This window comes from Eubalaena glacialis, chromosome 13, assembly GCF_028564815.1.
Source record: "Eubalaena glacialis isolate mEubGla1 chromosome 13, mEubGla1.1.hap2.+ XY, whole genome shotgun sequence".
Lineage (NCBI taxonomy): Eukaryota > Metazoa > Chordata > Mammalia > Artiodactyla > Balaenidae > Eubalaena > Eubalaena glacialis.
In genome coordinates, this window is record NC_083728.1 from 6049563 (window position 1) to 6066477 (window position 16915).

Here is a 16915-nt window from a genome sequence, read left to right on the forward strand (position 1 = left end):
TTAAAACTCATTATGAGAGACTTCTTAGAAAGCTCATTCAAGAAATCGCTCAAAATGTGACATAGAACAGTGCTACTCCAAGTGTAGTTAATGGAGGCAGTGTACTCCTCAAATTGTTAGCTGTCCGTGATAAATTCAGAAAATAAGACTAAGCATTCAGAAACTTTTATAGTTGACTATTTTATGTGTTGAATCTAATAATATAAAAGTGAGCTATAAAAAATAAATAAATAATAAATACACATGGTTAGAGGGGATGTCTGTTGTCAGTTGCCATTTTAAACAGCTGCCTATTTTACAGTAATACTTTTTAGAAACAAATCTTAAGAATGAGAATTCTAGCTGGGTCCCAAATAGCTACTAACATTAACTTTTCAGCTGCATCTAATAAAGATAGGGAGCAAAGCCAAACTGCAGTGCATTTTGCTCTCCTCCCATTTTCACTTCCCAAATAAATGAAAATTATTTTAAGTAAATTTCCAAATATAAACTTGAAATGAATTTAATTATCCAAACTGAATGTATCTGCAAGCCTTTTTCAAATTTATTTTCAAATTTTAATGACTATTATAGATTTTTTTATTCCTTCCCATTTTGACAGTATATCCTAATCCAGACATTTTGTGGCTTAACCATATATTTCTAAGTTAGTATTTTTCTCCTTTACAAAACTTGCCCAAATTCAATGATTATTAGCTGTTAAGGGAGAGAGTATGGCATAAATTCAAAGAAAAACTTGAGATTTATAAAATGTTTTTAGAATTTTCAATAGTCTCGCAAGTAAGTCAAATTAACAGTCACCAAAATGTTCTCAGAATGAAATACCTGGTTCTGATGTGACTAGAGAATATAACATAACAAGCTTGACATCACAGGCTTGATATCAGGGAGCCTTGATTTGACACCTCGCCAACAACAGAAATTGTAGACCCTTCCTGAGTGGTGTGCCTTCCCGGCCAAACGTGAAGCACTTTACATGTACCAGTATCGTGATTACAGCATGAACTCTGGAGTCAGACTCTCTGGGATTAGGTCCCAGCTCCACTGCTTGATAGTTATGTGACCTTGGCAAAGTTACTTAACCTCTCTGCATGTTTGTTTCTTCATCTGTAAAATGGGGATGATGAGAAAGGTACCTAGCTCATAGGGTTTCTGTGAAAATGAAATTAATGTTCGTGAAGCACCTAGAAAAATACCTGGCACATGATAAGTGCTATACAAGTATTTTCTTCCATTATTATATTTGACCTTATTTACCTCTTGAGCAGGGCTGGCTTCATGGCTGTGCTACCTGTGCAGTCACACTGGGTCCCAGGCCGAGAAGGGCCCCATGCTCGGTTTAATTCTCGGCTGCTGTCATCTTGAAATTCTTAATAACTCTTGAACAAGGGACCCTACACTTACCTTTTGCACTGGGCCCCAAATATTCGGCACCCGGCCCTGCTCTTGAGGTAGATAGTGTTACTGTCCCCATTCTGCTACATCTGGCTGGGTGGCTTTGGACAAGCAACATCCTCAGTGTTCTCACCTGTAAACTGTAAGTGTAACTACTGACCTGACAAGGCTCTTCTCAGGAGAATTAAATAAGATAACGTGTAAGCAGTGACTGGCACATACAAGTTCTCAGAAATATCTATTATTATTATTAACATTTATCTCAATAAAAAACTAACCCAACATTTCTTTACTTCTCCAATAAATACATAATCTTGCTTGCAACTACAATAAACTTTCCAGTGCAGTTAAAACTTTATTGAAAGTACAGAATAAAATCATAAAACTCATCTCTGGAATTAAGATAAGTTTATGAGAGGAAAAGATCACATCTTTACTGTTATAGAAAGGCCTTATTAAAACTTGAGGTTTCTGTTAACCTTAAAACCAGTTCTTTGTTCTCTCAACGTAGACTAGAGAAGAATTCAGGTGACTTGAATTTGGGTGAGAACTGATACAACCCTGGGGAAATTTTTCAAATAAGTATATTATTAAAAAAAAGTATGCTCAAAATCAAAACAAAGCACTGAAGACTACATCAATCCAAATATTTATTCATAATAAACATTACTCATTTCACAGTAAATGAATGAGGTATGACCCTTATACTATGAAGACAAAGGAAAATATAACTAAGAAGAAACTGCTGGACACTATCATTCATTTGCAACCTCTCAAAGTTAGGTTATTATTATTTTTGTTACTAATAAGATACTCCATGCCTTAACATTACTTGTATTGTAGAAAGTAAATAAAATATTTCTGCAGACTTTGATGACATGTGTAAACATTTTTTTTCAAACAAAATTTAAAAGTCAAAATAACATACATTCTTTTATGATTTACTTTAGAACATAGGATAGAAATTAGTCTCTACAGAGGAGGATAAAATAAAGCCTTCTGAAGAAAATTAGAGTGCAGCATTTTTTTTGACAAAAAATACAATTAACGGAAATTATTTTATTAAGACCATATGTTCTTTCCACAACAGCACCCACTGCTGAAAACAAAACTAATGAAAAGCCTCTTGCAATCACAAGATATATTCTGATATATTTTTATATCCATCCTCCAAATTTTAATTTGTTGGGTAAGTACACTCTGGAAAGATAATCTGATGATAGGAAGGTCAAAGCTTGAATTTCTGCCTTCATTTTAGAGTCTGCCATTATTTCCATCTGTCAATAAAAGTAAAATATAATCATACCAGAGTCCTTTGCTACAGTTCTGTCAACTCAAACTGATAAATCTAGATTTGTTTTATTCTCCAAAGCCATCGGCAATAACCTTTAGGTCAGCCAGAATATTCTGGAGCTGCTACAGCTAAAAATATTAGTATGGATTCCTTCAATAATTAGGAATGGTCTGGGATCTTTATAATTTCCTTCTCTCCTTTTTTCCCCCATGAACTATGATACAGCCATAGACAATGGGTATATAACTATGATGAGGATAAACTAGATCAGCTCCACCCAGCTGATCTTATCTATTAGCATTCACAATTCAATGTTTCTACAACCATTACTGCTGAACAGCACACACGTTAGTTGTTGGTTATATAAAAATTCAAGAAGGATAGTTCCAAAATATTATGTAAATAGCCACTGCTAAAGTAAAAGGCAATAAAACAGACAACATTTGAATTTTAAAAAGAAACATACTTCTTTTCTCCAAAATGGTTGGCAAGTAATATAAGGTCTCTTCAGGATACTGTCAAGTTTCATTTGGTCCTGTTTTGTCAGTGGAATTAAAGTACCTTTAGGTATATTTAATCTGGAAAAAAATAGATGAAAAAAATCAGTAAAAACAAAGTGCTCCTGTAACTTTAAGGTCACATATATTTCATTTTTATTTATCATACTATTTCAAGAGACTCAGAAATAACAGATGAGAAAATTAGTACAGATCCACTTTTAAATACAGAATTTGGGGGATCTGGCATGTCTTAGACCAGCAAATGTTCAAGATCATAGCGGAAGTCTGTTTTAAGTTGTTGTTTTCTTTCATGCCACACTCACAGGACGATGACAGGAAGACAGACATTGGTTATAAAACAAATGCCGAGAACACTAACATCGTGTGTATCAACACCAAGGCAGCCCCCAGAGCACCGCAGTTTTGAAGCGGTGAGCGCCAGTATGTGTGGCCAGCAGCAAGATCCACTGTGGCATTTTAGGTTCCACTGAATACTTAATTCTCTGTAATTCATTGAGAATTTTCTGGGCCGAAGAAGTCAGTCTATCAGTTTTCACTTATGCATTCATGCATGCACACAGACATGCACACATCTATTTAGTTTTACACTTTTAAAAAGATTGTAATTTTATCTTGGTATGTGTTTTAAAAATAGAACACGAGAGGTCCAGGATTTATGTTGTGAACTGCTTTTTGAAGTCACAAATCCTGGATTTCTCAGGAGAGCTCCAGTTTCAAACAGTCTTTTTCAATGTCCCCATAATTATGACCATTTGCCAGTGGCAGCTCCTGAATAGGATGACAATTTGATTGAAAGGGAGGCCTAGAGGATTTCCCTTGAAGCCATGTTTGTGTTGCTATCACACTTTTTTCTTTGATTGTACATTTATTTAGAGTGGCTTTTGAGGGCACTGATGGAATTTATGAGATGCAGCTAGAGTTTCTTCAAGTTTTCCACCTCAATAATCAGATCCTCTGTCCTCAAGTTGTGTTAGAAATGATATTCCTACAAATAGATGACCCCCAAGGGATTCTGACCATGACATATACACTAAACTGACAAAACTTTGATTCACTAGAGCGTAAACATTCAAAAAACGAAAACTGAATGTTTTCTCTGGTGCCCTCATTTTGTAAGAAGCAGTGATTACCCAAAACCTGTTCATGTTCCATATTTATAAAATAAGCACCTGTTACCACGGTTTGCTCACTGCTTAAATAAATTCAATAAATGTTTAATTTCATTCTCACTGGCTAATTAAAACAATAAAATATTTTAAAATATCACATTAGCAGAGATGAATAAAGTGATAATGTCTCATGCTGAAGGACAGATGGGCTCTTACTCTCCAGGGAAAACAAAATAATTAACCTATCCAGAGGGCAGTCAAAGCCTTAAAAATGTGCATACCCTTTGACCCAGCAATTCTGGGAATTCGGCCTATGGGACTAATTAAGGATACAGGGCAAAGATTTAGTTACAAGATGGCCCATCAAAGCACTATCCATTGGAACAGAGACGTGGAAACCACCCAAACGTCCAACTGCAAGGGGCTGACTGAATAAACACACTCAGAATTGGAACTCAGCAGAAGAAGACATTCAAATGAGGTCTTAGGAATGTATTTATTGATAAGGAAAAGCGATCACATTGTGTTATGTGAGAAAAGCAGACTACAAAATAGAGTATGACTCCATTCTTTTGGAAGAAGTTATGGCAATGCACAGCAAATAATCAACAAGGGTAAAGCTGTTCATCTGCAGGTGACTTTTATCTTGTTACTTAATGATATTTTTTCTATAATGAACATATATATATTAAAAATGACAAAATTTAGATTTCCCAACTTTAATCTTAAAATGAGATTTTTAAATGAAGTTAAAAATTTAAATCTATGATAAAGTTAATTCATATGGCAAATGGTGTTGTCAATGATTACCATTTAACTAGATTCAATGTCTTCATACTTTCTAAGTATAAAAAAAATTACTAAACACTTTAACCATAAAGGTAAAACAAAAAATGTCTTCTAGCTAGCTAAAGGTTCAATTAACCAAATATATTTAAGTATTTTAGTAGTTGAAACAGAAACATGGATAAATGTAATTCATAATTATATAATCCCGAGTCATTGTGAACACGGTAAGTAAAAACCATTAAGTGCTTTCCCAGGTAGTGACTTTTTAGGCTGTTACATATTACAATGAATCATCATTTTAAATATCCTACTTCTGCTAACCACCTAACCTTTTGATATCAGAAGGGAGGAGACCAAGCCATCTAATAGCTGGAACTGTGAGATTATGGGCTTCAAAAGACATAGCCTAAAATAAAGAGCAGAAGTATATTAGCTAAGGTATGCAGAGAACTAGCATACTTGTCTTTGCAGCAAATTTTTTAACTTATTAGGAAGGACCAGTACTGAAGACTTCACACCCCCAGAGACCACAGAAGTAAGAAAAAATCACCAGGGGCTTAGCTAAACTTGACTTTCAGTGGAGGTTTTAAAACTGCTCTGTAGTATTTCTGTATTGGTTTTCTATAAAGTAAAACTACAAATGACCCCTCTGACCTGCATTTACTGTTGTTCGTGATTCCATACCTTAACACCTTGCTCCACCATCCTTTTCATCTGCTATAAACATATACATCAGGACACTCAAGGTGTACACCAATGGTTCCCAAACTTCACCATGTGTCAGAATCACTTGGAACGCCCACCCTTGGAAATCCAGACTCAGGAGGTCTGGATGGGGATTGAGATTTGCATTTCTAACAAGTTTCCGGGTGATGCTGATGTCCAGGACGACATTTTTGACAACCATTGATGTGTGGTAGTTGCCGTCTCTAGTGGTGAAGTTTGGTGATCTTTTCCTTTCTCCTTATGGTTGGAATTGGAATTCAACCAATGGTTGGAAGTCGGAATTCAAGGCTATATATAATTTTCAGGGTATAACTGGTGATCAGTGTTGCTATGCTGAGGGCCCACAGTTACTTCAGCAGGCCAGGAAAGTGGAGGATAATTAATGCCTCTTGCCCACAGGTAATCCCACTCTGTCATCGGCAGTCACACTGGTCATGCTGGAAGCTGGAATCACAGGTCTCAAATAGACTGGCCCTAGACTAGGACAGTAGCTTCCCTGGTACATTTTGGGGGCCCTTAGCTTACTAGGGGCTGATAAGTAAATGCAGAAATCACTTCAGTGAATATAAAATATCTCAATAGTGAAAAAGGAAAAATATTTTTCTATACTTACCATAGATCCATACTTATAGATACACATTATTTCTATGCCTGTTAAAAGAAAGTTAACTTTAAAATTAGTCTTCTTGCATATTATAGGCTAGATAATTATACCTAACATCTGCAATTTTTATTTTTGTGGACATTACCAATGGAAAATTTATGGTTCAGTTTAATACGGTAAAAACAGCGATAAGTTGCCCCAAATGATTACAGTCATTCATTTTAATCTAATAATCATATTCTTTTAATTTTTTTTTTTTCGGCCATGCTGCACGGCATGTGGGAGCTTAGTTCCCAGACCAGGGATTGAACCCGTGCCCACGGAAGTGGAAGTGCGGAGCCTTAACCACTGGATGGTCAGGGAAGTCCCAGAATATTTTATGAAAGTGTTCTATGAGCAGAAAAACACTACAGATATGATTTATTACGACTATTGTTTCAAATAGTCCAACAATAAATTACCATGAGGATCAGCATCTACAAGAGTGAAAATAGGAATGTGAAATGTATCCCACAGCTTCTTGACTAAAAGTCTTGTGTTCAGATCAGGTACTCCCTTTCCCTAAAAGCAAGTATTGAAATCATTTAGTAGAATGAAACTGATCAAACTATATTCTTATTTTGTTAATAACTTAAAAGTTAGATCCCCTCACCTTAAATTTCAGGTGATGGAAGACTGGTTTTGACTGTGAAAAAATGTACACTATATACAACAGGGTGAAAAAGCCCACATAACTTCATACCTTTGACAATTATCCCAGTCCTAGAAAATAATCCTAAGGAAATATTTCAGCAGAAACAGAAATAATAAAAATCTGACATACATAAAGATGTCCACTGCAGGGTTATTTAACAGGACAGAAACTATGATAAATAGCCAAAATATCTCACAACAGGGACATGGAGAGGCAGCACAGCACGGTGGTGATATGCAGCAGCTTTGGGGCCAGACAGCCTGGGCTGGCACCTGGCTCTGCCACTTCTTGGCAGCATGAACCTGAAAGAGTCATGAAGACTCTCTGAAGTTTGGGGCTTCTTAACACCTTATAAAATTACTATAGGAATTAAATTATTTAATGATTATAAAGCATTTAAAAGAGTACCTGGCTTACATTCAGAATTTAATAACCCTAAGCAGTGGAAGAGTGTTATGAAGCCATTAAAACAATAATTATGTAGAAAAGTAATTTAAAGAGCTTTACAATAGCGTTAAGAAAAAGAAGCAGAAAACCAAATGAAACCGCTCTGAGTTTGAACTCCCTCTCCGCCAATCATGAGCGGGTAAAGTTGCGTTGGTTTCTTAGTGTCTTAGGCCGTGGTTTTATTTATAAAATGGGATAAATAAGCCTGCCACACAGTTATGGGGCTACAGCAATGTGCAGCTGAACTGCCCGAATCCCAGCCCTAGTTCTGACCAGCCTTAAGATTGCGGTGAAATACCTTCCTGGGTCCCATTGTCCTACTGTTAAAATGGGGATGATAATAATACCTACCTGACAAGGTTGGAGAGACTTTACACGTTGCTATGTGAAAAACAGCACTAAAATGGGAACCCTTATTGTATCCAGTGCCCGGCAGAGCTCCTGGCACATCATGAGCACTTAGTGAACGCTAGTGTATTTTAATTTTTTCCTTTGGGAACGACTACACATGTATGTGGTAGAGGAGACCACAGAGGAGTACCAAAGCTCCTTCCTAGCCTGGCCCTCGGTTCTCAGTTCCCCTCTGTAGAAACAGCTACTACAGGTCAGCTGCTTGTGGGTGTTTCACCAGAGCAATGACAGCAATTATCAGTGGACACCATGATAGCACCAACGTGTAGGTAGGCAAGGACTAGGAGGCAGCCTACAAGAGGAAAGACAAGGTAGAAAAAGAAATGTGACAGAGAGCCGAGCTTTACTCGCGTCTCCGATGCGCTAGTACCAGCCGTGATTCAAACGCCAACAGCTGAACAGAGGCCGGGGCCTGGGCAGCTTCCTCTGTCGGTAGTGGCTTGGCTTCCTATCAGCCCAGCAAGCATGCACTCTCACCAGGGAGGTGTGAAAGCTGAGGAGGACTGGACCAAAGCGTGAGCCACAGGACGCCCCCACTGAGAGATCACTTCAGGGGCTCAGGTAGCGCCTTTATTACTTATGAGCTCTCAGTCTGCATTTTCCACCTCAACCGTTCTCCCCTCACTTCAAACTGGGCAGAGGCCACTAGGATTTCCTGCTATCATCTCAAATTCATATTTTTAAAACTACATTCAACATCTTTCTGCCGCAAAGAACTGGGCCTTCCCACCAGTTGTCCTGTAGTATCGATGGTGACATCATGGTAAAGTTCCACACACCAGAGTCATTTTGACTCCTTCCTCTCATCCCGTGGTCACCACGTCCTTTTGGACTTGCCTTGGAAATGCCCTTTGCTTAAGTCCTTTCTCCTTAGTCATTCCCCTGGCATCCTTCCACCCAGGCAACCACCTGAGAGCCTCTGGACAGGCGCCCCAAATCCAGTTACGTCCCTCTCCGTCTAACTGATGACGCCGCCACACTAATCCTTGTCATTTCCATTCTCACCAATCCACTTTTGTAAGCACCTGATATTTACACTATATCAGGATGCCTCCTGGGAGGCGTTATTTGATTTCAGTCAGATTTGAGGATGGTTAAATAAACACCTTGGAAATTCTTGTTCTATAATCCCAAAGGATGCATCATATTGATAACAGAATGCTGTCCAAGCTTATGGATGATGTTATAAACCCCTCTTACCAATCACCAATGTAGTATGTTAGTCTTGGAATAGTGGTAAAGGTAGATAATATACCGTAACCATGATGCACGGAGACATTTTGGTGCAAAAATTGTCATCTAGGAGCCGCTGAAATGTCGCATCTTTTTCTACAATTAATAGAAATTTGGCATCTGTAATTAAATCTGTGAAGTTAAGGCTGATAAATTTAAGGCACGAGTATTTCAATTTAACCACTAACTAAATAACGGTTATATTTGAAGGTAAACAGAGATCTATTCACACACAGTATTTAGATATCTGTCTCTCCTACTAGATGGTGAGCTCCTAAAAGGATCTTAAAAAAGGGACCATGGTGTGCTCATCTTGACCACTACAGGGTTTGGCTTGTTGGTTACACATTATGAAGGCTTGATTTATCAAAGTCATGGATGAATGAACATTCTAGACGTTTAAATAGTTTTCCCAAAGGATACTCCGAATTCCTTGAATATTAGATGGCACAGCAACAGCCTAACAAAACAAGACAGTTTTTATTTTAAATAAATAGCAAGCTTAACGACATTTAAAAATTTATCACAAAAATCCTATATTTTCATTTAAAAAAATACACCTGTTATCAGAGGTCTATGCCTCAGTAAGAAAACAGTAGGACACAGATTTACTTTTCAGTAAGAAAACAGACATATGACCTAAACTACTTCCCAGAAGGTGAGAATTTCTTGGAAATTTTATAGATATATGGCTTAAAAAGCAGAAACTGATGAAGGAAAGACTTCCTTATGCAGGATCTCATAGGTGTCATTCTCCTCTTTCCAAAATGGTGAGCTGGCCCTTTCCAAACTTCTGTGCTAGTTCAGTACTGTGGGCTTTCTACGTACCAAGCCTAACAAATAGTTTAGTAACAAACATTAATTTCAGAACCAGAAAATTTTATGAAGATTTCATAAATAACCATGCTAAAAGGGTCAGGTCATGCTCTACCTGAAAACAACAGTGCATTTTAAAAAGGAATGTGTATGTTTGTTTCTTTCAATATGACATTTGGCAACTGGCATATTTTGAAACTATGTAATGTACAACCCTGTACAGCATATACATATTCATCGATTTTATTTTAAAATCTTAAGCTCCAAACTACATAACAAGGCAGTAAATAAAATGCATTTCAAAAACAAACGATCTGAAATGGAGTTAAAACACGTGAAAACATTAACGATGCTTACTGTTGCACATGCACAATTCACCTTGGTGCCATCTTCCTCGATATACCTTAAATTGCCAGCAATTAAACCTTTTGATGTAGATAACTGAAAAAATAATAGACATATCTGAAACCTTTTTCTTGAGTTTACTTTATGCTTCTAAGTCCCTTCTCATGTTCACCTGCTAAATTATATGTATTTTGGCTCAAACTGGAATTTAAGAAATAAAGGAGAAAATATGTAAGAGCATTTAGAAATGAAAAATATTTGATAATTCATCTGTTTTGGTTCATTTATCCAAGGGAATACAATGAGAATAGATTATTTAAATTCATAGTGAGAAAAACATAGTATCAAAAATATGGAAAGAAGGCACAGATTACATTTATTCTTCTATTACAATTTTTATATGTTTTGTCTTAAAATGTTTTGTATGAAATGCTACTTACTATATGCAGACTTCTCCTCGGCACTTTTAACATACAGGAAATATCATTGATAATATTGTCCACAACAGTCTGGTTACCAAAGAGTTGGCTGTCAGTGTAATATATGTCTCTATGAAAATTTTAAAAATATATATTTTAATTAACCATATTCTCTTTGAATATGATTAAGCATTGGAGTATTAATTGAAGAAAGCTTTAACTGGATGAAGGCAACATATAAGCAAAGTAGTTTACTACCCATAGCCTAGTTTTATGTAACTTTTCAAAACATATAATGAAAGTTAATGCCACTAAATCTCACACTGCATTTTAAAGAGTAATTTATTAGAACAATGTACTTACCGTTTGGTTGCGTAAGTGTTGCTCTGTACTAATTTATAAATCATGGACAATATTTTAAGAATTAGCGCTGGAAAATAAGATGCAATAAACAAGTTACTCATCATTTTTCTTACGAATTCAAAACATACTGCTATCAAGGATTTTAACTGTCCTCAGTTACTTTCCACAATATTACAAAAATTATCTTCCCAAAATAGAAGTGTTAAGTACAGAATAATAATTGCCTGAAGAATCAGATAAAATTAATTGCTCTATGTACAGCAAAACTGAGAGAATACTCTTCCACTGACTCATGCATCTTGAAAATTTCTTTTGAAATAATACTTTACTTCCATGGTTATTAACAATGCAAAATTCTATAAATGTATTTCAAGTACAGGGTGGCCTATTAAAGAACAAGTAAAATTATTTAGCTAGGAAAAACTATAACCCAGAAGGTAACCAAAATTATTTATTTTACTACAGAAAGCTAAGAAAGATTAATTTACCAAAATTTTTAACTGATTTTGGTGAATCACTTTTGATTTTTCTTGTGGTACAATGAGATACCATGTGAAGACCCACAGAATCTTCAAACCTGTCATTTTGTTTAAAGCAAGGGAATAGAATAAAAAAGAATTAACTTCTGAACACCAAACAATATACACTTAATGTCCTCTTCTGAACATCATTTAAATCCCCATTTCTTCTCAATGTAAGCACTGATATATTATGATAACCTCGTTTATAAGCTTAGATAATTCCAGGTGGTAATTAGGTAATTAGCTTTGCAACATACAGAGGCACTAAAAGCAAGTGTATAAAATACATGAATTAAATACCTTTAATTATGATGTGTGTGTGTGTATTTCTTTCTTTCCCAGGAAGATATTTAGGGTATGTGAACTATTACCAAATATTTCACAATTTTATTAGCATTTTGCTCATTTTCTTGATTGGTTTATTTAATTGATTGGTTTATTTAATAATTTTACTCAATTTAATAATAAGTTTTGAAATGTTTTGTTTAATTTACCCCCAAAGTTACAGTAAATGAAATAACAATTTAGACTAGGTTGTTAAATTGAACTGCCAAGCCTGTCCTAAAGGTGGCAGAAGGCACCAGGCAAATAGGCTAGGTGACAGCTGCTTCAAGATCCATCTTACAAAATATGATTCAAAAGTTTACAGTTACATTAATTATATTGATCATAAAAGAATACTTAGTGCCTAAAGAGCCTTAAAATTACTTTAATTCTGTTTCTGTAACTCTTATTGAAGACTATTCTTGTAGTGTTTTTCATTATTAAGTGGAAAGTGTCTACAGGTTGATGATCCGAAAGAAACAAACTATGTAACTAGGTTCCAGGACTTTGATAAAGCTGTTTGCTGATTTTACCCTCTTGGACACAGGACTTAGCAGGGGGAGATTTGCTAGGGGAAAGAGCCATCAAAATGTGCTCTATGTTCAGGATACATTTATTTTGGTCTCAGTATCAGGACTGGTTGTAGCTCCCCTGAGCAAGTGGTTTGCTTTTGCAGTGTAGATGAGAATTCCACTGGTGCTATTTCCCCCTTTTGAGTGCTAGAAAGCTTAGATCCAAGTCTGGAGCCTATTTTTAGCAGGACTGTGAGACTTTTATCATATGCATTTTGAATTCTAACCCCTTTTGGTGCTCCATTTTTTGTTCCTAGCATTGTTTTCCCTTTGCCTTATCTTTCACACCTACTTCTAGTTTATAAAACCTGCCTGTATGGTATGTATTTTGTAAACTTCCTTAGATCTTTTTGGCAGGGTAAAGGCAATAAAAAGAATTAAATCCAACTAGAACTCGAACTCAAACTCAAATAATGACATAGATACTGCATTTAAAAGTAAAAAATGCAAAATGCCCACTTTATATTCTCCCAGCTTGATCTGTTGTCTATTGTGAATGCAGGTGCTTCATTTCTTGCCAAGCTTGTGATTATGTCTTGGATAACATTTTCTACAGATGCAAGAACCTCAGAACTGAAACAATAAATATACCATGATTCAATCTTAATTCTAAATTAGACCTTTAAAGTATGTAACATTTCCCCAGATCAATATTAAAGTAATTTTTAGTTTCATTGGTTGCTTTTTAAGACTAGGTGATACATGTCAATAATATTCTCTCCCACTAAATTTTTACAACAGTAATGCATTAAAACAACAACTGTATTTATAGTGGTGAATTACAGAGAAATTTCATTTGCTTGTAATTTTACTTCTCAATTACCAATTGAAGTAATATCTCCCTTTTAAATTAATGACTAGACAATATAATTTATAAATATATTTTTATCTACTCTTCATATCAACCTACTTTAAATACAAACTCATTGACTTGAAATACTACTGATAAATCTTTTAATTAAAATTGATGTAACACTTGCTTTGAATTAATTTCCCCAAAATGCAAAGCGAAAATATTTCAAAAGAAAAACTTCATGCTGTAGCACGTTACCTTAATTGATCTCATGCCATAAATCAGCCCTTTTGAATTTTAGTGACACAAAAAGAAAAAAGTTTAATCACTACCATAAAAGGACTTGGCAACTACTACACCACAGAAAATTATTAAGACTTAGCCCAGTTTTCTGTCAGCTGACTTTTAATTTCACAAGCCATCAGCTTCAAAAAATGTTATTCTGTTATAAACACCGTTAAGAATATTGCCTAGGAAGGGAACTCATATTAAATCTAGAAAATGCACAAAATGTAGTGTTCTAATTTCCACAGAAACATCAGAGTTTTCATTGAAAATGCATACATCAGAAAATAAATTTTAAAACATTCCGTATTTTCTAATAGCGGGATGCAAAACCTGATTCAAATATCTCATTTTTCCAGCCTGGAAAAAAAAAAGTTACAATAACATTATGACCAACTTTAAAACAACCAGATTTCCATCTGAAATGTAAAAAGGGACTTCCACCCCTTTCTTTCCTTTACTCCCAGTTCTCCCTTAAACTAAATCCTTTCGTAAAAAATTTTATGTGGGTTTTTCCGGCTTTTTGGTTTTTTGGTAGTTGGTTTGGGCTTAAAAGTAAAAGGCAGTAATTTGTTTAAGTGAAAAAGTTTGCTGAAAAATGGGAAAAGCAGATCAAGGAAGCAGAACAACAGAGCATTTTAAGTAAAAGCGGTGAATAATGTAAACATAATTTCTGTAGTTAACTCCAAGCTGGGCAGCTGGAGAATCTCATAACTGATTTTATCAGCACCGCACTCTGAGCTAACCTCTAACTGCTTCAATCGATTTAAAGAAGTGTACGTTCTCTTCACTTCGAAGTCAAAAACCCCATTGCCTCACTAGAAACCACTTAAAATGTGTTGATTTCCTTGTTCATTTTGATAAAACACACTTATTGAGAACTCACAACATTGATTTTCCCCGCTTCCAAAAGAGAAAAAAAAAAAAAAAAGCCTGAAAACTTCTAAATTTTTACACTTTTGTTTTTTTCTTTAAACAAACACAAGGCCAAACTGTGCCCTAAACTCCCCCAAACTGTTAGGATTTCAAGAAACTCGTGAACCCAGCTGTGGGGATGCTCCTGGAACATTCTAGAAGGGGAACATTCTAGAAGACATGGGGGGGGAGAGTGGTCTGTCACCAGGCTTTCTGAGTTCAAAATAAGTTAACAGTAGAGAAAGGGGGTCGCTAAACAAGGGCCTTTCTCGGGGTTCAGGGCTGGTGGGCCCAACAGGCCTCACCCTGGGGCTGCCACAGTGGGAGCCAGGAAGGGGGTCCAGCATTTCCCCACGGAACACCTCAAGCCCGGCTGCGCCGAGGAAGTTTTTCCGCTAAGTCTCGGCGTCTGCGTCCCAGAAGGAGCCCTCATACCTAGAGGCCAGGTGCGTCCCCCCGCCAGCGGGCTCCCCGCCGCCTTTCCTCAGGGCGGCCAGCAGGGAAGCCCTGTGCTGGTCCAAAACCTGGAAGAACGAGGCCTCAGGACCCCTGGGTGCAAAGGCCATGAGGACCGCCCGGCAACGAAAGTGTCCAAGAGCAGGAACTTGACTTGGGCTGATATCGCCCTTCCCCGCACCCACAGAGCACTTCCGGGAAAGGACGCAGCTCCTTTCCCGCACTTTCTGGAGAGGGCTGACCGCGCATGTGCACTCCTCACCCCCCTCCCCAGGCAGAGCTGGACCAACGCATGCGCATAGCATCTCCATTGAGTGAGGCCTGCATTCGCGGGGCTCTCGCAGGTGCAATCCTATCTGGGAGGCAAAGTGAGGGACCGTTGCCTGGGCGCTGTCTGGCAAGTATGGGGACCAGCATAAGGGACCAGAAGGGTATGCTTGGAATGTGGGACCTAGATTTGGGACCTTGAAATTGTTTTATGTCTTTTTTTTTTTTTTTTTTGCGGCTATTTATGGAAAGTAGTACCAGCGGTTTTTCACTGAAACAAATAGTTATGGCTATCCAACTGTGTGTCAGATACAGCTCTAGGCACTGGTTTCAGCTCAGGATCAAGGCAAACAAAATTTCTGCCCTTGCTAACATTTATGAAGTAGTTGAGGGCTTAAAAGCCCATTTCACTCAGCCTCTCTCTTTTAATTCCCATAACCATGCCAAGAGTTTCCTAATATGATCATGGGGATTTTGCAGGAGAGGAGAAAGTGAGGCCCACAAGCTCAGGCAGGCCTGGGTTAACATCCCAGCTCCATCACTTTGTTGGCTTGCCAGATTTAGCAAATTATAATACAGGACCCTCAGTTACAATTGAATTTCAGATAAACAGTGAATACTTTTTTTAAGGATAACCAGGTTCCATGCAATCTTTGGGACATACTTCTACTAAAAAATTATTTCATTGTTCGTCCGAAATTCGAATTTAACTGGTCGTCCAGTATTTTAACCTAGCAACCCTGCCCTTGCAGGTTTGGTGAGCTGAACCTTTACCCCTGCTCTCTTCTAGAGCAGAAGATAGGAATTCTGAAGCCCCGGGGAAGGAGTCCTGCCTCTGGGGGACATTTCCTTGAGAGAGAGGACAGCGGGGAGAGGCCCTGGAGCAAGGTGGCTCTGAAGCCTGTGGGAACAGGTCCTTTATGGATGGGGTCCTGGGGGCTTTGCCCCAGAAGAGCCACCTGACATCAGGCCCTCTCCAGAGAGCTGTTTTGTTCCCTCAGTTCCTGGTGATTTGATAGTGTTGAAACAAAACCTGCTTTCCCATCATAAATAACAAACTCCCTCTGTTCACGATGAGTGTCTGTGCCGAGCCCGGTGCTGAGGGCCTTCGTTATTATCAACACAAATACTTCCTCACCGCCTACCCTGCACTAGGCAGTTGTAGTTATTGAGGTCACGTCTGTGAGCAAGGCGGACAGAGTCCTTGCCTTTAGGGGACTCACAGTCTAGGGGAAGGGGGGAATTGAGGAGAAACAGGTGAACACTTAAATAATTAAATTGGCAGGGTGACTTAAATCAACAACCCTAAGCTGTAAAAATTATTCTCCCCATTTCACAGGTGAAGAAACTGAGGCTTGGAGAGGCTGAGCAGTTTGGGCAAGATTGCATTGTGGTCGGCGACGGAGCTGGAAGGTAAACCTTGACTCCCCAGTGGAGCTCTTACCGCTAGATTATGAGGCACCACTGAGGGTCTGGCCGGGAATGCATCATAATTTTGCGGGGGTTTCTTTGGTGGTGGAATTACCCCTCCGGCCTCAGCTTTTACATCTTTCAGATGAAGGCATTGCAGCAGGTGGGTTCTCCATGAGAAACAAACAATAAAAGGCCTTTGAAGG

At 37.6% G+C, this 16915-nt stretch overlaps 1 protein-coding gene across 2 annotated transcripts; it reads right to left on the bottom strand.

The window, feature by feature from the left end:
- Positions 1-2552: 2552 nt before the first annotated feature.
- SPO11 (SPO11 initiator of meiotic double strand breaks) lies at positions 2553-15142 on the bottom strand. Of its 2 annotated transcripts, XM_061209421.1 has the most exons (13): positions 15012-15142; positions 13043-13156; positions 11655-11743; positions 11167-11233; positions 10825-10933; positions 10397-10480; positions 9647-9683; positions 9246-9355; positions 6900-6999; positions 6448-6485; positions 5438-5514; positions 3156-3267; positions 2553-2672 (listed from the first exon to the last, which is right to left on the bottom strand). In XM_061209421.1, exons 1-13 carry the CDS (start codon positions 15140-15142, stop codon positions 2553-2555), a joined length of 1188 nt encoding a protein of 395 aa, XP_061065404.1. The 2 variants fall into 2 exon arrangements, with proteins under 2 accessions (XP_061065404.1, XP_061065405.1); XM_061209422.1 differs by lacking the exon at positions 13043-13156.
- Positions 15143-16915: the final 1773 nt, after the last annotated feature.